This window comes from Oryctolagus cuniculus, chromosome X, assembly GCF_964237555.1.
Source record: "Oryctolagus cuniculus chromosome X, mOryCun1.1, whole genome shotgun sequence".
NCBI classification, from domain to species: domain Eukaryota; kingdom Metazoa; phylum Chordata; class Mammalia; order Lagomorpha; family Leporidae; genus Oryctolagus; species Oryctolagus cuniculus.
In genome coordinates, this window is record NC_091453.1 from 47,776,251 (window position 1) to 47,799,862 (window position 23,612).

General features: G+C 43.3%; 1 protein-coding gene across 1 annotated transcript in view; it reads left to right on the top strand.

The window, feature by feature from the left end:
- The window catches only part of AR (androgen receptor), a 187,137-nt gene extending 165,454 nt beyond the window's left edge, over nucleotides 1-21,683 (top strand). The window contains exons 4-8 of the mRNA NM_001195724.1: nucleotides 8,403-8,690; nucleotides 14,670-14,814; nucleotides 19,488-19,618; nucleotides 20,599-20,756; nucleotides 21,424-21,683. Of these exons, the coding sequence (NP_001182653.1) occupies nucleotides 8,403-8,690; nucleotides 14,670-14,814; nucleotides 19,488-19,618; nucleotides 20,599-20,756; nucleotides 21,424-21,579 (878 nt within the window). The 3' untranslated portion in view covers nucleotides 21,580-21,683. The remainder of the gene's footprint in view (nucleotides 1-8,402; nucleotides 8,691-14,669; nucleotides 14,815-19,487; nucleotides 19,619-20,598; nucleotides 20,757-21,423) is intronic.
- The last annotated feature ends 1,929 nt before the right edge of the window (nucleotides 21,684-23,612 follow it).

Sequence of the window (23,612 nt, forward strand, 5' to 3'; positions counted from 1 at the left end):
AATCAGGATACCTGGGTTCTGCAACCCTCTCTGCTACTATCTAGCTGTATGACCTTGGGCAAGGCTTACCTTTGGCCTTCAGTCTCTTCACCTTTAAAAGAAGGATTGGTTTGGGGGGGGAGAGGAAGGGATAAACAAAAGTCTTTAAAACTCTTTTTCTGGAAATGGAACCTTTTCTTCAAATGAAGTCTGACACAGCTCCACAAATAAAGGTAGAGAATAAAGGATTGTTACCCTTGCTTGAAAGAAGGAGGGGTGTTTGGGGTCACATGCTCATGTCCACTTCACCTCTTCTCACGGCTCTTCCAAAACCCTTGTAGGATGCTTGGAATTCTACTACTGTGCTAGGTGGATATCTGGGGATCCTTATAACTGTGATGATCCTCTCTCCTATTAGATTCCATTCCCTGTGGAAACTGTTTTCTTTTTTTTAATTTGTATTAATATAAATAGAAGCGATTTCATAGGTACAATTCTTTTTTTTTTTTTTTGACAGGCAGAGTGGACAGTGAGAGAGAGAGACAGAGAGAGAAAGGTCTTCCTTTGCCGTTGGTTCACCCTCCAATGGCCGCCGCGGCCGGCGCACTGTGGCCAGCGCACTGTGCCGATCCGGTGGCAGGAGCCAGGAGCCAGGTGCTTTTCCTGGTCTCCCATGGGGTGCAGGGCCCAAGCACCTGGGCCATCCTCCACTGCACTCCCGGGCCACAGCAGAGGGCTGGCCTGGAAGAGGGGCAACCGGGACAGAATCCGGCGCCCCGACCAGGACTAGAACCCGGTGTGCCGGCGCCGCTAGGCGGAGGATTAGCCTAGTGAGCTGCGGAGCCGGCCTCATAGGTACAATTCTAAGACAATCATACTTTCCTCTTTCCACATATCCTTCCCTCAACCCCCTCCTTCCTTCATTTCTTTTTTTTCTTTAATTTTTGCAGAAACATAATTTCAATCCACTTTATAATCACAGGCTTAATGCACCAATAACCATACTATTCAACAAGTAAATAGTAGAAATTATCTAGCTTGGTCAGAAAGAAGTTTGCTTGCTTGGTATAAAATGCATGAGTGGAGCTATATGAGGCTCAATAACTAGAAATAGTAAAAGAGATCAGTGCTGTCTTTAGAATTTACTCTTTGCTAAGCATTTTCCACAGATTCCCATTTGGAAAATCCCATCAACCTTGTGAGATAGATCCTGTTCTTATGCTTGGATTCTAAAACCTGTCTGATTGGCCCTCAGCTTCTGATTTTATGCCAATTGCCCAAGATAGAAAGGAATTCTTATAGTCTGCCACTGTAGGCTGGTTTTCAGAAAGTGTTCTAGTAGATCCGTTTGTGAAAGAAGTCTTAACCTGACTATACTGGCATACAATGGCACTGGGTTTAGAAGAGTTTCACTGGGCAGATCTCATTTCCTTCTAAAACTTGGCATCTGCAGTAGTCAGGTCAGATTGTCACCATGATATAGATGAGAAAATTGAGATATAGGAAAGAATAAGGGATTTGTTCAAGGTCACACATCCATAAAATTCTGAATACTGTAACCAAATAATAGTAAGCCCTTTTTGTGTGAGAGTATTTTAGAATTTCAATGTCAGTGATGCATTCTGTCTCCAAGACTTCAGTTCATTTTTCCCAATACATCAGTCTTGCAGAGTCCTTTTAGTGTTATAGAATCTGCCTTCTGCTCTCAGATATCAACCAGTTTCTGCGTTCCTCATTAGCAGCTTTAATAATCAGGTATCTATTATCCCCATTTTTACAAATGAGGAAACTGGAGCACAGAGGGCCTGGGTCTGGCCCAAAGTCACACAGCTGGTCAGCATTAGAACAAGGGTTACAAACATGACAGTCTGATTCTAGAATCTTTGCTCTTAACTACTACTCATTCTACATGTATAAGGAAACTGAGAGACAGAAAGGAAAGAGGTATTTCCAAGATACCACAGTGAGTTCCCTGGCTCCTGGTCCTGTATTCTTCTGACCTTCCAATCCTAAAATCATATAATGAGAACCCCCCCTCTAATCCTAATACATGCAAATATGGCTGGCATTATTTAAGCCAGAGGGCACAAACTGGTTTTCCCCAGGCTAAATGTCACCTGCAGAATTCTGTTTGTCCAATACAATGTTTGTTTATGAAATTGGTGCCTGGACAAGACACCAATCACTGTTACTCTCCTCAACCCTTCCTATTTATGTTCAATAGACTTTTATTTTCATGTATATATCTGCCTGGCTTGTAAAGGCATTGGAATTCATGACCCCTAGATCTAAGCATTATAAGTATCACACACATACATGTTCTTATAAGTACAGCCTGGACTGGTTTCACAAGGAATTCAGAGCTCTGCACCAAACAGACCTTTATGTTTACTTAGCATGTAGAATCCCATTTAAGGTCTCGGTTTAGTTTTATAGGCAATCATGTGCTGGAGAAACGCGGTTGTTTTTCATTTCATATTGTGCCAGCCTTCCCTTCTCTGGTCTATCTGCTCCCCTCTCGATCCTTTATTCCCCCTTTTCCCCGCGCCTACAAGCTTTTCCCCTTATTCTCTGGGAAAGGATGGATAGTGAAAAAAAAAAAACATTTTGGAGGGCTCATTATGTGCTAGATATTCTCTCCTTTAGTTCTCATAAGTGTCCTAAGAGATAGATGGCAGCATCCCCATTTTACAAAGGAAGAAATTGGATTTCAGAGAAGGTAAACAAAGGGCTCCTAGTTACTAAGCTACTAACTGACAGAGCTGGGCGGTGAACCCAAGAAGGTTTGACTCCAAAACCCCGTCTTTTCACTTAACACCACATTTCTATAAGGCGGTTTTACTCATTTTCTTTTGCTGCATAACACATTACCACAAATTTAGCAGCTTTAAACAACACCCATTTATCAACTCACAGTTCTATGTGTCAGAAGTCTCCAGGCTGTGTTCTAGTCTGGTGCTCAGAGTCCTCTTCCAGGCTCGATTGAAGGACTGAGATTCCTGTTAGCCTGCTGGCTGTCAGTCAAGGGCTACTCTGAGCTCACAGAGACTGCCCTCTTCCCTTGCCATGGAGGCCCCAACACCTTCAAAGCAAGAATTAGAAGATCGTCCTTGTGTTTAATTATGATTAGTGTCTTCAGGAACAGCCCAGTCCCTTTTAAGGATTCACCTGATCATGTCAGGTTCACCAAAATATAACTATCCCTAAAATTTAAATGAATTTGGACCTTAATTATATCTGCCTGAGTGGGCACTTAGCCTTGAGTCCAATGTCAGAGTACCTGGGTTCAGTACTGGGCTCAGGCTGCTGACTCCAGCTTCCTGCTAATGTAGACTCCAGGAAGCAGTGGTGCTGGTTCCAGTAATTGTGTTCCTTCCACCCATGTGGGAAATAAGGGTTGAGTTCCTGGCTCCCAGCTTCAGCTCCCAGCATCAGACTGGCCCCGTCTTGACTGCTGTGGGCATTTTGGGAGTGAGTCGGTAGATAGAGCTTTCTCTCTGTCAACTTTTATTTAATAAATATAAATTTCCAAAGTACAACTTTTGGATTATAGCGGCTTCCCCCCCCCCATAACCTCCCTCCCACCCACAACCCTCCCATCTCCCACTCCCTGTCCCATCCCATTCTTCATCAAGACTCATTTTCAATTATCTTTATATACAGAAGATCAACTTAGTATATACTAAGTAAAGATTTCAACAGACTGCACCCACACAGACACACAAAGTTTAGAGTACTGTTTGACTAGTAGTTTTACCATTAATTTGTATAAATACTTTTTAAAAGCTTGCATCTGCCCAGTCATCTCACAAGAATATCTAGATCAATGTTTGACTTAATAACTAGAATATATGTGTATTTCAGAATCTCAGAATGTTGGGGGCCAACATAGAAGTCATCCTAACACAAAAGTGATCTTTTTATGTTCCAAACGCTGTACTGAAATCTGGGGAAGAGAAACATCCTTGATCCTATGCAGAGGGATTCAAAGTTTCTAAGACTGGAAATTTCACTCGCCCATTGTTGAGAAGGCCTTCTATCTTGGGATGGCAAGAAATGAAGCTAGAACAGAGCAGAAAGTCACAGAAGCTAGAGAAATTACAAATTAATCAAATTGCTCCTTATCAGAAATACACTGGGGAACTTGATTTGAAAAATCCTGGGGGTGGGCATTTGAAACAATAGTTAAAATGCTGCTTGGACTGCTCTAGGTTTTGAGTGCCATCTACTCTGCTTCTGATTCTACTTCCTACTAATATGCATCCTAGGAGGCAGAAGGTTATGTTTCAAGTAACTTGTGTCCTGCCATCCACATGGGAGATACAGACTGAGTTCTGATCTCCTGGTTTTGTGCTGGCCCAGCCCCAGAAGTTGCAGTCATCTGGGGAGTGAACCAGTGGATGCAAAATCAATCTTTATCCCTCTCCCTCCCCTCTCCCTCCCCCCTCCCTCCTCCTCCCCCTCTCCCTCCCCCTCTCCCTCTCTCTCTCCCTCTTCCTCCCCTCCCCCTCTCCCTCCCCCTCTTCCTCTCTCTCTCCCTCCCTCCCCCCCTCCCTCTTCCTTTATATAAATAAACAAAATTTTAAATTAAAAGAAAAATCATTATCTGGTGTTATAGTGACAGCTTCAATAAGGATATCGTGCCCTAGGACTGAAAAGTGAGTTTTCCATGAGACTCAAACATCGTGTCAGGCCAAGTGCTCCAATGGGCAATATGGTAAAGGGCTGATGGAGACAGGGAAGTACGTTGCCAGTAGTCGTTTTGTGTCACTGCTAAGACCTAAAACTGAAAGACAGATGCAGAGTAACTCATACACTCATTCACCTTGAATACTCCTTTTCTTGTTGTATCACTCAACCTAAGTCAATGAATCTCTGCCTTGACATAGCGGCTAACTGGCCTGTGCCTTATATGAAAGAGATAGATTTGACTCTGGGGCTCAGGTGCAGGGGACAGGAGGGGTGTAGGGGTGGCTTTCATAGAAGAAAACAAGGCCTTGGGCATTGAGTAACAGCTGAGGCTAGCAATCCTCATTGTCCAGCATTCCAAGTCGTCTAGCAACATGCTGGCCTCTGGTGCAGAAAGAGAACAGAGGATTCCCCGGCAGAATGAATGGAATCTGATTTCAATTATGTTCAGTACAGTCATCCTCTTCAGGCAGAAAGGCCAGAACACCTGGTGCAACTTGGGCCACTGTGGCCAAAGGGACAGCACGTTACTGAGATTTAGAGGCAAGTGGCAATGTGGCTTTTTTACTTCAAGCAGATGCCTTATAGGTCTAGGAGAGGAGGATGTAAAATCACTAGCCAATTTCTCACTGGCACTACTCAGCAAAAGCAGAATTATTTCATCTTGATGGATTCTCCGTAGGGTTTCTACACATATTGATCTTGCTTGTAATGAGCTTGCTTAGGGCCACGAGTCATCACCCCACTGAGATTGGAACTGTTGGTGGAAGAATCGAAGTGACATATATTATCTCACTGATTGTCCCAGTACCAGTTGCTCTGTGTGGCTCTCCACCTTTTTACAAAGCCCATTGAGTCTTATGTATTCATTTAGATTCTTTTCCTCATTGCCAATAACTTTAATAGGGTATATGGTAAATGGACAACTGCCCCAGAGGATAGCACTCTTCAATGGAACTTCCTGAGATGATGAAAATGTTTTCTACATGTGATTTCCCAGATAGCAGCCACTAGTGGCTTTTGAACACTAGAAGTGCAACCACTGAGACTGAGAGATTATACCTTCTATGTTTTTGATTATATATAATTTAAATTAAATAGCCACATACGTCTAGTAGCTGTGTGTGTGTGCCTGTATGTGTGTGTGTATGCAGAAGCAGGAAGGCAGGAAAGGAGTTCATTCCAGTTAAGCAGCCATTTCCTTACACACACATGCACACACATACATGTACCACTGTATTACCTGTCTACACCCTGAAGGTATTTTAATCAGAGATGCCTTGATAAGATAATTTTTTTAAAAAAATTTATTTATTTATTTGTGTGAAATGCAGAATTACAGAGACTGGGAGAGGGAGAAGGAGAGGGAGAGAGAGAGAGAGAGAGAGAGAGAGAGAGAGAGAGATTCTTCCATCTGCTAGTTCACTCACCAAAATGACTACAATGGCTGGGGCTGAATCAGGCCAAAGTCAGGAGTTAAGAGCTTCTTCTGGGACTCCCATATGAGTAGCAGCATTGCAAGCACTTGGGCTATCTTCTGCTGCTTTCCCAGGCACACTAGCAGGGAGCTGGATCAGACATGGAACAGCCAGGTCTTGAACCGGTGCCCATATGGGATGCTGGTGCTACAGGCAAAGGCTTAACCCTCTATGCCACAACAACAGTCCCGATTAGGTAACTTCTAAGACCATTCCTGTTTTCTCATGCTGTGAATATTTAAGCCACAGTGTTGCCTTAAATCTGTCTCTGTTTGGGCAGATGACTGCAGTATTCTCATAGCTTTTTGTCTCGTGCCTTCTGTATGTGATGCTAATTACTGAAATTTGGAGTCAAAGATAAAGGTGCAAGGCAAGGAGGATAAAATCGCAGCCCCACTCCTCAACTCTGCTTTTAGACAGAAGGAGTAGTCAGGGCTTCAGACTCCTTAGGGAGGCAAAATGATATAATACAGGGAAAATGGACTGTTTAGTTAGCAGAGCAGGTTCATAGTATTGGGTTCCCCTGCTGATAACTGTGTTATGTCAGTGTACTCATTTGCAAACCAGGAAAAGAAATATAACTAATCTTCTATGATCACTGTGTAATTAAATGATAGAGCGTGTTCACAAAGTGAGGTACATAGAAAGGCATGAAAAAAAAAAACTAGTAGCTATCCTTATTTCTCTTAGTCACCTCAAGCATATGCCTAATTACGCATCTCTTCTGAGCTGGAAGGATGACTCCCTGGTCTGCAAAGTCCTGAGCTCAAGGCTGGAAAATACTAGTGATGGGGGAAGTGCAGTGTGCTTGTGGGAACTGCAACAGAGGAACAGATGCTACAGGTACCACCAGCCTGTGGACCTATGAACGAGAATCTTTGTTAGCAGTGAGTTCACCAGATGACCTGATAATATGGAGTACAGGCTAGCTCTGCAAGAAGATGGGCTTGGCCTACACCATACCTTCTAGCCTTGGTGGGAATTAGGAGTGGGTGTACATGTCTCCTTATAACTGCCTGTGCCCAAGCCATGCAGGAATGATTTTTGGATGAGGTCATCTTGCATTTAGAATTAATTTGCAGGCTTCCTTGTTATTTTCCCGAAACAAGTTCTTTCTCCTCGTATACCACCAATCCCACCATTTTCTTCTTCCTTACCTTAGGTGACAATTCAAACAAGTGATTCATTCCTACATCAATTTACTCAGTGACACTGCAATTGGAGTTTGCACAACAAGACTTTTTTTTCTGATTAGAACCAAGTCAGTTCCAGATATATATATTTTTTTCTGCAGAACCAGAACAAAAGAGCCATAGAGTTTTTCATAGTTATCCATTTCAGTTGAGTAATCAAATTCTGTTTATACTTTTATTAATTTATTATTATTATTACTTTAATAGATGGATTGGAAATAAGTGATTTATGACCCACTCTAGTGCAACTGCCTGTGTAGACCTCAAAGTTAGGATTGTTTAAATTATTTATAATTCTGTCAATATAAATTCTATGGAAAATAGTACAGTGTAAACATGGGGATGCCAAGGACCTCTAAATTGTGTGTGTTGGGGGGAGGTGTTCGCAATGTGGCAAAGCAGGTAAAGCCGCTGTCTGCAGTGCCGGCATCCCATATGAGTGCCCATTAGAGTCCCGGCTACTCCACTTCTGATCCAGTTCTCTGCTATGGCCTGGGAAGGCAATGGAAGATGGCCCAAGTCTTTGGGCCCTTGCACCTGCGTGGGAGACCTGGAAGAAGCTCCTGGCTCCTGGTTTCAGATGGGCGCAGCTCCGGCCATTGCGGCCAGTTGGGGAGTGAACCAGTAGATGGAAGACCTCTCTCTCTCTCCCTCTCTCTCTTTCTCTCTCTCTTTCTGCCTCTCCTTCTCTCTCTGTGTAACTCTAATAAATAAATAAATCTTTAAAAAAATGGGTGTGTGAGTACGTGTGAAGGATAGTTCTTAAGATTTGAGCTTTGAGTTACTTTTGTTATTTTAAATAACGTAATCTTTGTCATTTCTAACGAATGCCTCCTGACATGGTTCTCATTTTACAGGAGGATAGTCATTTATTTACTTTGGGATGATTAATTTTCATTCAACTAGTGTTGAACATCTGTCCTAAAGGAGTTTCGAGTCTGTGACAAGGATGAATGTGCATCCTTATTTTCTTAGCTCAAGCAGCTTTTAAACAGAGTAGTTGTGCTGTGTGTTCGGGGGCCGCTGATGATAATAAATTCAAATGTCTCTTCCTTCCAACCAGCACGGAAGCTGAAGAAACTTGGAAATCTGAAACTGCAAGAGGAAGGCGAGTCTTCCAGTGCCAGCAGCCCCACTGAAGACACAACTCAGAAGCTGACAGTATCACACATGGAAGGCTATGAGTGTCAGCCCATCTTCCTCAATGTCCTGGAAGCCATTGAGCCAGGTGTGGTGTGTGCTGGACACGACAACAATCAGCCCGACTCCTTCGCAGCCTTGCTCTCGAGCCTCAATGAACTGGGCGAAAGACAACTTGTCCATGTGGTCAAGTGGGCCAAGGCCTTGCCTGGTAAGGAAAAAGAAATTGATGGCATGGGATAAGAGAGATCACATTAAGGAATACTCCCAGGGCCAGGCAGCATGTCTGGTACTTTCCTGCCCTTTTATTCATGCGGTCATCACCATCACTCTATGGGGAAGGGATTGTTATAATCCTCACTTTAAACATAAGGGAATGGAGTCTCAGAAGTCACATAGGAAGGCAGCACCATGGAGTATCCTGTATGGCTCACGTAGATGTCCTGCGGTCATGCTTTCCTGTTGAACTCACAGTCATGGTTAGCAAACTCCCATAACCACAAATCATATACATACCCCACATGCGTCTTAGGGTACCCTTCTATGTATGTACACATAGGCTCACCTTCAATATAATCTCAAGCCTCGTTAACAATCTGACTTCAGTGTCCCCTTAAGGAGCTACACCTTGGGCACTCTTCTAGTTTGGTATGATAGAAAGCACATGGAGTTGGGAGTTAGAACACTTCATTTCTAGTCTTAGCTCTGCAGATAAAACTCATGGTGTGACCCTTCCCCTTATGGGTCTGTTTCTCTGTCAGAATAATGTATAAAAAGTGATTTGGACTAAATTATTAGGTTAGTAAACAAATTACCAAGTATTTGCCTAATGTCTGGTTGGATATCTCCAGTGATGGAGAAGTCAATTCTTCAGTAGGTCATCTATTATTTAAACAAATCTGTTAAAGTATTGCCGCTTAAGGAAACCTTAGAGACCTTCGATTAAAGGATTCACAAACCTTGTTCTAGTAGCTAAGCACTTTGTTTCTCAAAAGCATTACACACGGGTCAAAGTGGAGCTTTCAGATTTAAAGACATAGTCTGTGGCCTGGACCGCACCAGCTCTGGCTCTCTCTCCCTCACTATCCCAGGGAAGGCTGAGGTCAATCTTGAAGAGTCTTGGAGCTGTAGGGAGCTCTAGCTCCAAGTTTGAAAACCAATGAAGCATGTGTTCGTTAGAGGTTCATCTAATCCTGAGATTAATTATTCAACGATTCTTTTGAAATATGAACAACCAAACCTCTTGTGGAGTCAATGATTCACCTGCCTTCTAATAATAACTGCCATTCAGGTGGAAATTTATAGTAAACAGGGCAATTTCCTATGTGTCACCTGATTTGATCCTCATGAGAATCCTACAAAATAGAGGTACTGTCTCCTATTTTACAGACAGGTGCTGGGGTGCTGAGAAGTGATGTGATTGGCTTACAGTTGCAATCAGAATGTAGCAGGGCAAGAACTTGAGCCCAGAGCCCCTCTTAATTCCACATTTCTTCCAAGTTACCTGTATTCTGAAGCACCCCAACAGTTCTGTAGCCCTGGGCTTTACAGTGTTCACTAAAGACCACTTGGATCAGACGTAGATTTGTTATATTTGAAGACATTACCTGTTGGCTATGAAGCCCCTATTTTGTATTTTCAACTCGCAAAGTCCAGTTGCAGGCACTAGACCATCACTAACACTTTCACAGTGCAGGAAGCTGAGGTTGACTAGCCAGTAATATCATTGGGGCCCGGCGCTGTGGCTCACTAGGCTAATCCTCCGCCTGCGGCGCTGGCATCCCGGGTTCTAGTCCCGGTTGGAGCGCCAGTCCTGTCCCGGTTGCTCCTCTTCCAGTCCAGCTCTCTGCTGTGGCCCCGGAAGGCAGTGGAGGATGGCCCAAGTGCTTGGGCCCTGCACCTGCATGGGAGACCAGGAGGAAGCACCTGGCTCCTGGCTTCAGATCAGCGCTGCGCACCGGCCGTAGTGGCCATTTGGGAGATGAACCAACGGAAAAGGAAAACATTTCTCTCTGTCTCTCTCTCACTGTCTAACTCTGCCTGTCAAAAAAAAAAATGTCATTGAGAAGAAGGCCTAAGGAATCATGCTGGATATACACCATGTTAAAACAGAAGGTTCACACAGGGAGGAAAGAAAAAGACCAACAAAAGAGAAATTTGCTTTAATTCTTATCACTCACTCAGCTGGATTCCTTGAAGTCATGTGTTTGATAGATATCCAAAGTTAAATCTTTACAAGCAGCTTCTAAATACTTGGCATGTCTCATTTTATAAGATACAGAGTCTTTTCCTATATATGATCCCACTTAATCCTAACAACAGCACTAGGAACCATAGAGAATGTTATTTCCGTTATTTCACATGCGAAGGCTTAACTAACTTGCTCCGCTAGTCACTTAATACATCAAACCAGAACTTGAGTGCAGACTCTCTGATTTCCAATTTGGTGGTCTTGAAAACAGCCTAGTGCAAATGACCATGGCAGAATGTATATGACTGTAGATTTTCTGGCTTTCTATGACCCAACCTCCAGTATGGGAAACCCTCTCCTTATATTAACAAGTCTGCAAGTCAAATCAATTAGCCATCTACCTTGCTAGGGTAAATGATCTCCGACCTTTAGTTTTTCAAAAGAATAGCTTCAAAAGAAGGCTGATTACCACATTCATAAGAACTGTTACATTATCTATAATCACTTACTAATTCAAATAATTTGTTTATTCAATAGATTGAGTTCCTGTCCAGTGTGAGGAACCCTGCTAAGTCACCTGGTCAGATAAATTTTGTTGTAAGATTTCTGAGATTATTATGATATTTGGAAATTGCATAGTAGGGAACCTGGCACATTAGTAAATTGCAACTATTAATTAGGGGTGATTGAGTAGATTGTGTATACACAGTATATTTAAAATCAAATTATCTTGTTTGAAATCCTAGCTATGTACTGGCTGTGAACTTGAACAAATTACGTCTTGTTTTGGTTTGGGTTTTAGGTTTTAGGTTTTTTTTTTCCTACTCTTTCCTTGCTGGTAGAAGTGGTAGAATATTTGCTACCTTAAAAACTGTTATCACCAAATTTCTTTTTTGTTTGAAGAGCATCTAATATAGTTGCTGAGATAGAGTATGTGTTCTTTAAATCGTGGATTACCGTTGTGAGGCTTGAGTGTTAAGTAGCTGTTTTAATTGTGTTCAATTTAAGATAAGCTAGCCTTGCCTGGGAAGCTCATGCATGGACCCCAAGGTTGAACTGTCTTCTTAGAAGACCTTGACTGGAAAGTGCACTAAAGAAGCAAAGATTTCTAAACTATCCCTTCTTTGAGCCTATGCTCCCAGACAAAACACAGGACTACAAATTTCCACTGCAGATTGTAAAAATGTGATGTGAATTGGATGCTAATGAGAAAGTAATTAGAGTATCAAAGAAACTCTCCCTGCTTCCATAAACTGATTGGTGTGCTTCAAAACCTGAGAATGTCTCTTTTCTATCCTAACACAGTAGCAAATAAGTATTGAATGGCTGCATGCCTAAGGACATTTGCAGGGCTGAAGTTTCTTACTGTTTCCTTAAGTCTTCCCCTCATGGCCATGCTACCCGAACAGACAACTTCAAAATCTGGGCATTCAATAGCAGAATGTCTCCATCGTATTGGATCTATAGGAAAATTAGCTGTCCATGTTACTGATAGCTGCACAGTCATTAGGCTTGAATGCTGAACAGCTCTCACTAATAGCCAATGTGACAGCCAAATGAAGCTTCCCATTTTGTATCATCTTTGTTAGTTCTCTAACATCCCATGGAGGGAAAAAGAAGCATCAGTATGGCCAGATTCCTTGATTGTTGCACAGTTTATTCCTCATCCCTCCATGTGCCCTCACAGTTACATGTCCATTCAAAGATAACAGCCAGACTTTCCTTGCTTCCCACTGCCTCCCATCCCAAAAATGCAGGATTTAAGCTCTCGGATATCTTCTCCAAGAGATACTTGGATGTTATATGCTTAGACCCTGATTCTTGTTTCCTACTAGCAAGGTCAGCTCCAGGCAGTCTGATATAGAAGGGCTCAAGAGAGGAACTACTCTGGAGCTTGAGGCTCTAATCAGTCAGCATGTCAGTACACTGGAAGTGGTGGTGGGGTAAGATTGGGAGGTTAGGAGCACAGGGAATTTTGAATGGGGAACTCTCTAAAATCCCTGATGTCTGAGAGACTTGGATTCTAAAAGCAAAGAAAGGGAAAAGGGGTGTTTGAGTGGGCAGGGGCCAATGAAGCAGAACAATGTGTCTGGATAGTATAGATTTCAGACCTGAGCATATGGTAAAAGAAAGCAATGATCTTGGTACTTCCTGAGCTGTGACTTTCAGCAGTGGAATGGACAAACCACTGGCAAAAAAAAAAATAAAATAAATAAATAAGAGCACCTGGATTCTTATCCCTGTTCCAGGTAGTCTACATGATACCCAGTTCCACTGGTAGTCTACATGATCTTAAGCTAGTCAGCTAACTTTTCTTGCCCTCCAGTTCCTTGTTGTAAGCTAGTTGTCATACCACCTACCCTCTGGGCTTATTGGGAGGGCTATCTGAGGTCAACAGGAAAGTGGTAGGCTTGACCTAAATTCAAGGAAGCATTTCTAGTGAGGTATAGCAACATAAAATTTCCTATAGTTCCAGATTTGTTATGGCAAAGAGAAAGGTAGCACTGCTCCAGATGATCTCTGACATCATGCCTTTACAACTTTAAACATCCAATTTTTGAAATCTTCCAGTAGTATGTGTCCATATCTCTTCTACCTATGTGTTATTGTGGAGGTAGGCTTTGGAAACCTCTGTTCTCTGAGCTTAAGGGAAGTAATTTGGAGATCTTCTGATTTCCATTTTACAAAATAGAATAAAAATTGAGTATCCTTAACTATCTGTTTAAGTAATATTCCATCACTTGAATACCTGGACTGTGCTAAGTATAAGGCAAAGAAGAACAAAAAGATATAGTACCTATCTTTTGGAAGCTCTAAATCATGTGGAAGAGACAAGCATGAATACAGGTAAATACTGCTGTAAAATAAGCACTGTAATCATGTGACTGCACAACGTGCAATGAGAAGGCGAATAAAGCATCCTCAAGCTTGCTACTTGAATGTCTTGGAAAAGGCCTCACAGAGGAGGCAGTGTTTGAATGAAGACTTGAAAGATGACTAAGTGTTGATCAGATGGAAAGGCTGTGGAGGGGGAATGCACTCTAGGAAAAGGCAACTGCTTGTGCAGAGATAGCTGAGCTACTAGAGGCATGTGAAGGCATAATATGTTCAACAAGTTGTAAGATTTTCCGAATGACTGGGACTTGAATGGTGAGAAGGCAAGTGGCAAGAAGCTAGTGTAGGCAGGGGGTGTGTTTGTGGGTAGTTGTGGCAGTGGAGTAGGAAAATAAGAGGGAAAAGGTACCTGTTTCGTGAAAAGAATGGAGAGAATGAGTTTGATCAAGAAATAGGGTCAAAGAGAAGAGAGGGAGCCTGGAGGTGCTGTAGAGAAGGCAATGGCTGTCAAGGTGTCTCCTAGATGTTGAAAAGTACAGATATCCCTCTCCCAGGTTTGTTAAAGGAATCGGATCAAATTACAGCTAGAAAAGAGCTTTGTAAAGTGAAAAGTGTGGGTGTGTGTGAGAATTGATTGTTCCACTGTATCTTCAGAAAAGTATGGTGATGGAGAATATAGGCTTTGGAGTCTAGACTGCTTTGACCTTGGAACTTGATCTGCTCCTTACCAGCCATATGTTCTTGGACATGTTCCTTCACCTCTCTTTGACTCACTTTTACTAATTCACGGAATGGAGTTAGTGATAGTACTTGCTTTACTCACTTACCCTGCAGATTAAAGGAGGTAATATATGTAAAGTGCTTAGAAAGAGTTCAAACACTGAAAGCAGTAAGTGCTAGATTATTATTCTCTTCCAACTGACAATGCACTTTTTGTCTCCATCATCATCTCACTTGAGCAGCTCAGTGAAACAGGGATGGCAAGGAATATCAGCCCTACTACGTACTTTGTTATCTCCCTCCACCCTTCAGAAAACAGCCTTAATGACTCCTGAGGCTCCTCAGGGGCCACCTAGTGCCACAGTCTCAGCCTAGGAGAGGCCCACGGTTGTCACAGACCATGAATGCCCAGAATGACCACTGCCTTTCTCCCTTCTCTTGCAGGCTTCCGTAACTTGCATGTGGATGACCAGATGGCAGTCATCCAGTACTCCTGGATGGGACTCATGGTGTTTGCCATGGGCTGGCGATCCTTCACCAATGTCAACTCCAGGATGCTGTATTTTGCCCCTGACCTGGTTTTCAATGAGTAAGTTCCCTGGGTCCAGACATCACATAAATGCAGTAGCCTGGCCAGGCCTGCTTGGTGGCTATGGTGATGCGGCCGACAGTGGAGTTTAAACAATTTGACCTACAGATGGCACAGTGGAGGTCCCAGCCAGCCAGTTCAATCTGAGGGGGCTTTGCCCTGACTGGAAGGTCAAGTGGTGGGAAGCAAGAGCAGTGTTGCTGAGGCCACCCCTTTCCTATCCAAGACCCAGTCCTCAGCTTGTGGTTGTACTTCTGGCCTGATTAGTAGCTCATCTCAGGAACTCATGTAAAAATTCCTCCTCTTCAATCTGAGAAACATCCGGAAGAGGCAGAGAGACTCTGGTTGTGAGAAATAACATTCCTTTGATCCCTTTGCTACCCACAGAGCACTGCTGTGGGTCACCACTTGTGCAGCAGCTACTTTATGCCAGGACTATACTAGATAGTTCAAAAACTTTCTAAAATCCTATCTCAAGTCCTCATAGTAACCTGATCTCTCCTTTTTATAGAAAGCTCCCCCTCCCCCCGCTTTTTTATGGGTGGGGAAAGTCAAGCTCAGCAAAAAGACATGACTCACTCAAGGTCACACAGCTATTGCATGTGGGATACAAGATTCAAAAGTATGTCAGCAGCAGGAATTGTAGTACAGCAGGTTATGCCACTTCTTGTGATGTCCATATCCCATATGGGAGTCTTGGTTTGAGTCTGTTATTCCACTTCCAATATAGCTTCCTACTAATGCACTTGGGAGGTAGGGGAATAATTATCTCCTATCACCTGGATGGTCCTTGCCACATATATGGGAGACTGACATAGGCTTCCTAGCTTCTAGCTTTAGCCTGGCCCAGCCCTAGCTGTTGTGGGCGTTTGGAGAGTGGACCAATGGGTGGAAGTTTCTCTTTCTCTCTCTCTCTCTCTCCCTCTCCCTCTCCCTCTCCCTCTCCCTCTCCCTCTCCCTCTCCCTCTCCCTCTCCCTCTTTCTCTCTGTCTCTCCCATCCCTCTTTCTCTCATTCCATCTTTCTCTCCCTCTCTGTCATTCTGCTTCTCAATTAAAAACATTTTAAAAATAAACAAATCTTTTTAAAAATTAATGTAAGCATTACATCCAGCTGTTCTTCTACCTCATGGTGATGACTGATGAAGAAAAGCAGCTCTACCAATCTCCAGTTGTGTACCTTGGCTCTGCCATTTCCCTTCCCTTAAGCAGATTTAATTAGTTCCTGCCTTGCCACCAGCTTTAATTATTCTTTATTAATTTAGCTATAGGCACAGATTTTGGACTTCTATACTTCTCTGCTAAAATCTCAGTTGTCATATTGCCTACATCATCATATTTGGACAAGATCTTTAATCTTGACCCTCTATTTCCCCATCTGCCAATAACAATAGAACCTTCTTGAATGTTTAATTATGACAAATAAATGGGAAGTAATTGATGTAGAATATCTGGCCCATAGAAGGGAAGAAATAAAGAGAAATAAATTCTTTTCCAATCCCTTCTTTCCTTAATAGTGGTAATCTTCTCTATATCTACTGTTTGAGGTCACTCTCAATGACATTATGAATGAAGCTAGTCCAAAAAACCTTCCCAAGGATTTTGAATTAGTCTCATCATAGGGACGCCTTTTGGTCAGAGCAGGAATTGATCTTTCCTCTCCTTCATCCCTTTAGCACAGAAGAGCCATCAAATAAAATCTACAGGCCATTGGTTCCTTACAGTACAGAAGTACCATGCAAGAGAAGGTGACTGTCCCCAGCTGCCCTTTCCCAACCCTGCCAGCCCTGCTAGCCAGAAGCTAAGAATAACCACTGGGCTTTTGGCATCACCCGCTTTGTGGTTTCCAGACCTCCAAAGAGTTACATGTGATGCCATCTTCTGGGGGTAGGCCTTGAAAAACTTTCTACATGCTTGTCTTCTACCCTCAAACCCCTAATGTCACTGAGTGATTGAATCAATTTCTTGAGCACCTGCTCCATCTTTCTCAGAGTCCTGAGACCTTTGCAATTTTGAAAGGTGATGATTGGTGACTTTCTAAGTCCCTATTTCCTTCTCTGTCTCTGAGAAAGCATATGAAATCCCACCCCAGCTTTCTGACTCAACCAAACCCATCATATCAACACACATAACAGGGTTCCCCCCAGTAGACCGATCAAGTTTCAGGGCTCTTAAAACAACCAGTAGCCTCTACTTCCTATTGGAACTCACTGTGTTAGAGTTCTCAGGGTCTCCACAAAGATCTACAGCAGTTTTTCTCAATGTAGATGCTATTGACATTTGGAGAAGAATAATTTTTTTCATTATTCAAAACATCCCTGCATATTGGTAGGCTGAGCATCCTAGCACCTGTGAACTACCTACTAAATAGGATTCTAGTCACTCTGATGGCTCCAGGTGCCCCCACACATTTCTAGTGGGCACTGTTGAGAACCACTAATTGCTACCAGTCTCATCAAGGTACCTATGGGGATTCTGAAGGCCAAAGAGAAGGAGAAGGACTTTCCCAAGCTGGGCCAAACCATTTACTGATCTCTCTGGGCCCAATCCCTGTCATCAACCCTGTTTTCTTCTTTCCTTCCCTTTTATCAGACCATGTGCTATAAGAATAATGAACCTGAACCCTAGTAATGTGATCTTGGATAAATTATTGAATTTCTCTGACCTTCAAATCTTGTCTGCAAAATGATGAATAGTATCAGAATAGCATCTTCCAACATATCATTTATGGAACATTTACTATGTGCCAGTCACTGTATTCAGTGTCTCCCAGTCTTCATTTTCCACTCTCATTTCTGCTTCTCATTTGCTACCTGCCACTTTCTTTTCCATTGCCTTTCTTTACCTCTCTCCTTATTCCCTTTGCCTTTTCTTTCCCCTTCCTGTTCCCTTTCTTTCTGAATTACTTCCTTTGCCTTTTCCCCTCCACTACCTTACATTCTCCAGCTTCTGAGAACCTGCAGCAATTTTCTAGAAATCTTCCATACCAGGATAATGATCTCAATGACCAAAACATTGCCATGTTGGCTTCAGTAGAGGTATGGAAATACAGTGGAGTCTGGAGTAGGCCCATGCCCCAGGATCAGCAGATCTTATTTAAAAACTCTCTAGAGTTGGAGCAGACATTTGATGCACTGTTTAAAACACTGCTTGGGATACCCAAATCCTATATCAGAGTGTCTGGGTTTGAGTCCTGACTCTCATCCCTATTCCAGATTTCTGCTAATGGTCACTCTGGGAAGCAGCAAGGTTCAAGTATGCGGGTCCCTGCCACCCACATAGGTGACCCAGATTGAGCTCCTGAATCCAGGCTTTAGAGTGACAGGCCCTGTCTATTTTGGGCATTTAGGGAGTAAATCAAGAGACAGAAAATATCTCTCTTGTTCTTTTTTTATCTACCTTCAAATAAATAAAAAGAGACTTAAAAGTCTCCTATAGTCAAAGAGCCTGGAACAACACTGTTCTGGTCAACTGACTTGTAATACCATCTAAAGAAGTCCTCTTTGTAATTGGGCTTTAGCCTGAACTGAGTAATTCTACACTGTCTCCTTTCCTCTTTCTCCAGCAGGGCCAAAAATCTCTCTAAGATAGATTGCTGAGCTTCCACACAGGCAATGCCAGGCCTTCTTGGCCTATGCACCAGGCTAGTGACTTGGGGACCAAAATGTCAAACCACAGCCTTTAGGATCCATGTGGGAAGTCCTTGTCCTTACCACTTAAGTGTGTGTCAGATTCCTTTTCCCTTATCCACATGCTACGAGTTTCTGTCTTAAACACACACACACACACACACACACACACACTTCATTTCTTAGGTGCTGAAACCCAGAAGGCCTACTACAGGAGGATATCATGTCTTCCCTGAGAGGCATGCCATGGCCAGTCACAGAACAGAGAGGTTTCTCCCCTCTGAAAAGTTTTCCAAGCCTTGCACATTTCCCCACATAATTATAGGTGATAATGCGATGATCTGTTTATAAGTCACTATAATAAAAGCATCTCACATGTGTTTACAGATCCCAAACTGGGGTAAGGAACAGCCAGTATATGAGGTAGAGGGTTCTACTTCAGCAGGGAACATTGAGATTAGACAGTCAGCAACCCTCCCTGGCAGACTTAAGAACTGGAGCGCAATTTGAAAGAACACTGTGGAAACCACATCATTGGGGATTTTTGAAGAAATTATTCAATTGCTAGCATGAGAAATGGCATTTAAACCAAGAGGCAAGCAGGGGGACTAACAGGCTGAACACCTGTGATCACTTGCAAATCTTTATGTCCTTATGTTAAGAACTGATTGCTGGCTCCTTTCCTCTAGAATTCTCCCAGGTTGGGCTGCCTGGGATGCAGCTTCTAGCTCTAGCTGTGATGCTAAAACTGGAGGCAGACAAAGTGCTTATCCAATTGTGTTCATTTGGTTGTGCTTTCCTGTCCCTGTCTAGAGCAACAGAAGGTGCAAGGAAACCTGGGATTTCCATATATTGACCCATATTCTGACCAGAGAAGATGAGTGAAAAAGGAACATCCTTGTTCCCTGTCACTGAAGCATCAACAGGAGAAACAACAAGCTTTCTTTGGAGATCATAGGGAAAGAGGACAACTATAGACATTCCTTCTGGACTTAACTTTAAGCCTCATCTCATTCCTCTTCTTCCCTTGTGTGTTTCCTTCCCAGGTACCGTATGCACAAGTCCCGGATGTACAGCCAGTGTGTCCGAATGAGGCACCTCTCTCAAGAGTTTGGATGGCTCCAAATAACGCCCCAGGAATTCCTGTGCATGAAAGCCTTGCTGCTCTTCAGCATTAGTAAGTGCTTAGAGGTGCAGGGAATGCCCCTGGGGGCATGGAAGTTCAGAGGGGCCACTTTCACCATTAAACAATTATCAGAGAGAAGTCAGTTCCTGGACATTTCCATTCTTTCCCCCATCCCCTCCACTCTCCATCAGCATCCTGTATCCTAACAAAGACCAACTTCATGGATAGAGGTCAATTTCTTTACCAGAGTTCATCCTCCATCAGTTCCCACCTACTCCCAATTTCTCTTTGGGATAAGACCTTGTGGCTGAATATACTAGGTCACTGAATACTTCTGCAGCTGCGGTTATAGAAGCAAGCAGGGAGTACTCTGTATGCGAGATCTTCATAAAGTTCATGGAAAATGTGTATTATGAACAAACCATGCATACATTTCAATATTTTGTGCACCAAAATGAACTCCACACTTTAATTTCATTTACCATGGACTTTTGGTAGTACCCTTATACTCTTTCCTTGCAGGATAGTACAGCAAGAGGGATTTCCTCTTCTGCCAACAGCCTGAAATCTATGTGAGCAACTCAGAAGGGTTCTTTTTGAAAGCCAAGGAATCCTTTGTTAATATCTCCCCTAAGCGCAGTACTGCCTTTGCCTCTGTGAAGGAGAAAGGAGGCAAAATTGGATATGCAAAGTCATGTGTTTTAGTTTGCTAAATCAGAGCTGAACTGTGAATGACATAAGATGTAGGATCTTAAGAAATGGGTACATGAGAAGAGTAAAAAGAGCAAAGATTCAGTTAATTTTGTTTCCTTGACTCCCTTTCAGATTGCATCCAGCTATACTTTTCTCTAAACTCTCCATGAGAGATTTGAAGGCCCCAGACATACAGACTTCAGCTGATAGGAAGTCAAGTAGATGTTCCCTCCCTGTGCGGGTGGGGGTCAAGTTTGTGGTCAGAAAATTTGGTGTTTTGTCTAATGCTCCTTCGTGGGCATGCTTCCCCTCCCCATTCTGTCTTCATCCCATATCAGTTCCAGTGGATGGGCTGAAAAATCAAAAATTCTTTGATGAACTTCGAATGAACTACATCAAGGAACTCGATCGTATCATTGCATGCAAACGAAAAAATCCCACATCCTGCTCAAGGCGCTTCTACCAGCTCACCAAGCTCCTGGACTCTGTGCAGCCTGTAAGCAAATGATGGAGGGTGCTTGATCAAGGAGAGCAGCCTGATAGAGCAATATGATAATATGATCCTCTTGGGTCTGGCACCACCTACTAGGTGGTGCTTCCATTCGCCTATGCCTTTGAGTGTAGTCCAGAGACAAAATGCAGTAGTGAAGAGGGGAACACAGGTCACTGTGTCCCAGCTGGATGTTGTGAAAGGGGTGGAGGAGCTGAGGACAGAGCAGTTGGGATTCAAGGAAAGCACTTCGAGCAAATGAATACTCTAGGCAGACCAAACAGATCTGGGTGCTGTGCCTTTTCTTCACAGTCATATGCATATGAACTCGCCTGTGTGTGTGTAAGAAGGAGTGAGGATGTGTGTGTGTGTGTGTGTGTGTGTGTGTGTACTGTGAAAGAGAAACATCCAGGCCTGAACCAGAGAGCTTGCAATGATGTAAGTGATCTCTTGCGAGCCCTCAAGGACTCCCTGGAGACTGTTTCTCACTCTCTCTTTCTCTTTCTCTCACTTGCACTCATACACACACAGCCTCCTGGGAAAAGATCAAGAAGATGGGCTGGGACAAAAAAACTGGAAGAAGCAGAAATAAGAGATGGGGGGAGAGTCTGGCAGAAGCCAACTCCTTGTCAACCCTGTTTTTTTTCTCTCTCTCTCTTATTGTCCCCTGCAGATTGCAAGAGAGCTGCACCAGTTCACTTTTGACCTGCTTATTAAGTCTCACATGGTGAGCGTAGACTTTCCAGAAATGATGGCAGAGATCATCTCTGTGCAAGTGCCCAAGATTCTTTCTGGGAAAGTCAAGCCCATCTATTTCCACACGCAGTGAAGCTTTGGAAGTGTCCATTTCCCTAACTCCACCGCACTCCTTTTTTCTGATGTCTTCTGCCTGTTATAACTGCACTACTTCTCTGCAGTGCCTTGGGGAATTCCCTCTATTGACGTACAATCTGTCATGAACATGTTCCTGAGTTCTATTGGCTGGGCTTTTTTTTCTCTATTCTTCCTTTTTTTTTTCTTCTTCCCTTTCTGACTCTCCCATGGCACCTTCAGACTCTGCTCCCTCTTGTGGCTCCTATCTGTGTTTTGAATGGTGTTGTATTTCTTTAAATATATGATGATCCTCACGTGGCCCAGTTTAAAGTTGTGCTTGTTTACAGCACCATGCTGTGTGCCAGCCACACAAACATTTACTTACCTATGCCACGGGAAGTTTAGAGAACTAAGAGCATCTGGGGAAAATAAACAAAAACAAAACCAAAAAAAAAAAAAAAAAAAAAAGCAAAAGACAAAAAACTCAACAGAAAAAAAAAAAGAACCTTGCTAGGATTTTTTTTTCCTTCTTAAAAAATGGAGATAAACAATAGAAATCCCCAATGAGGCCAACAGTGACTAGAAGGTGAAAATTGCAGGCCCATGGGGAGTCAGTGCTTTGGTTTCCCCTCCCCCTCCCTGGGAGACTTTATTTTTGCCAATGGCTATTGCCATTAGAGGCTAGGGCAATCTCAGAACCGAGTTGGAGGGGGAGTGACAGAGCTAGGAGAGGACCAGGAGGGCAGATAGATCACTATTAACTGCCCACAGCCTTGGTCCTGGAGTGAAATTCATTGTAATACAGATGTGCTTCTTGTTTGAAAACTTGTCTGCATGTAAACACCTTCCCATCTCAAATCTTCTCTCTCATCCTCTACCTCTATCCTCAAATTGACTCTCAATGGCTTTCTAAGAGCTTTGAGTTGAATGTTATCTTTAGCCAAAACTTGGCCGCTTCCACTGAAGAGTCAGACCACTGAGAAGAAGAGGAGAGCTCTGACCCTTTAAAGCTCCATTCGGATCCAGGACTGATTTCCCATGTGTGATCCAGGGAGAAGCTTGCAGTTGGAGTCAGAGGAAAAGGAAGTGATGACTTAGCTATTCCTCTGCCTAGGACATTGACCTCTCACTAATACCACTCTTTCTCCCATCTTTAAAATACCTGAATGAAGTTTTCTGTCCGACTTCATGTGGCCACAAGCTCTCTCCACAGTCCCTTTAGTGTTTTTGTGGGACTGAACTTCACCACATTGCATTTCAGTCATGGCGGTGATTCTTGTTCACTTCTTTGGGCTTGTCCACAGACTCTTTGCTAAGAGACCCACCACCTCCAAAATGGCTAGCAGGCCAGCAGCACTGACATCTATCTGTAGTTGACTATTGTCTCAAAACTTTCTCATCAACTGTCAGATCGCTGGAGCCCTTCCGCAAACTGGTAAGATGGTATCAGAGGGATAGGACAAGTGAGCGTCTTGCCCTTGTCCCCCGGAGCTGATATCCTCCCACAATGTGGACAAATGTCCATTCCTTCTTCAGAGGAGCTCATGCAGCTACTCAGATCAAAGTTGAAAATAAAAACTCAGTTACCAAGGATGAACAAAGAAAGACATTAGAACCAGAGACCCTGTAAATGCTGTACTTGCCACCCAGCATATCCACGTGCAGAAGTCATGAGAAGAAAGAACCAAGAGGAGACATTGACTTTAGGCAAAACCTAAAGCCAGATGGGAACCATCCGGCGAGGTTACTTACCATTCTCCTCTGCAGCTGATTCGGGGCTCTCACATTGGCCATCCTCCGATTCCCCACCATTGTTGCTGCCTATCCATTAGAGGGAGGCTGAAATACTGAGATGTTCTGCAGAACTGTGGCTTCCTTTGGAAAGGTCCGGTTGGTGTGACGTCAGTAGGCTGCACCCTGTAAACTCACGATATGTTCCCGGGACACTGATTTCATATCATGCTTTGGGACACCTCTATTCTGTGGATTTTGTTCCCCAACCTCAAATGCGAAGAGGAATGTCCACCTATTTTTCTTTTCATCTTGACC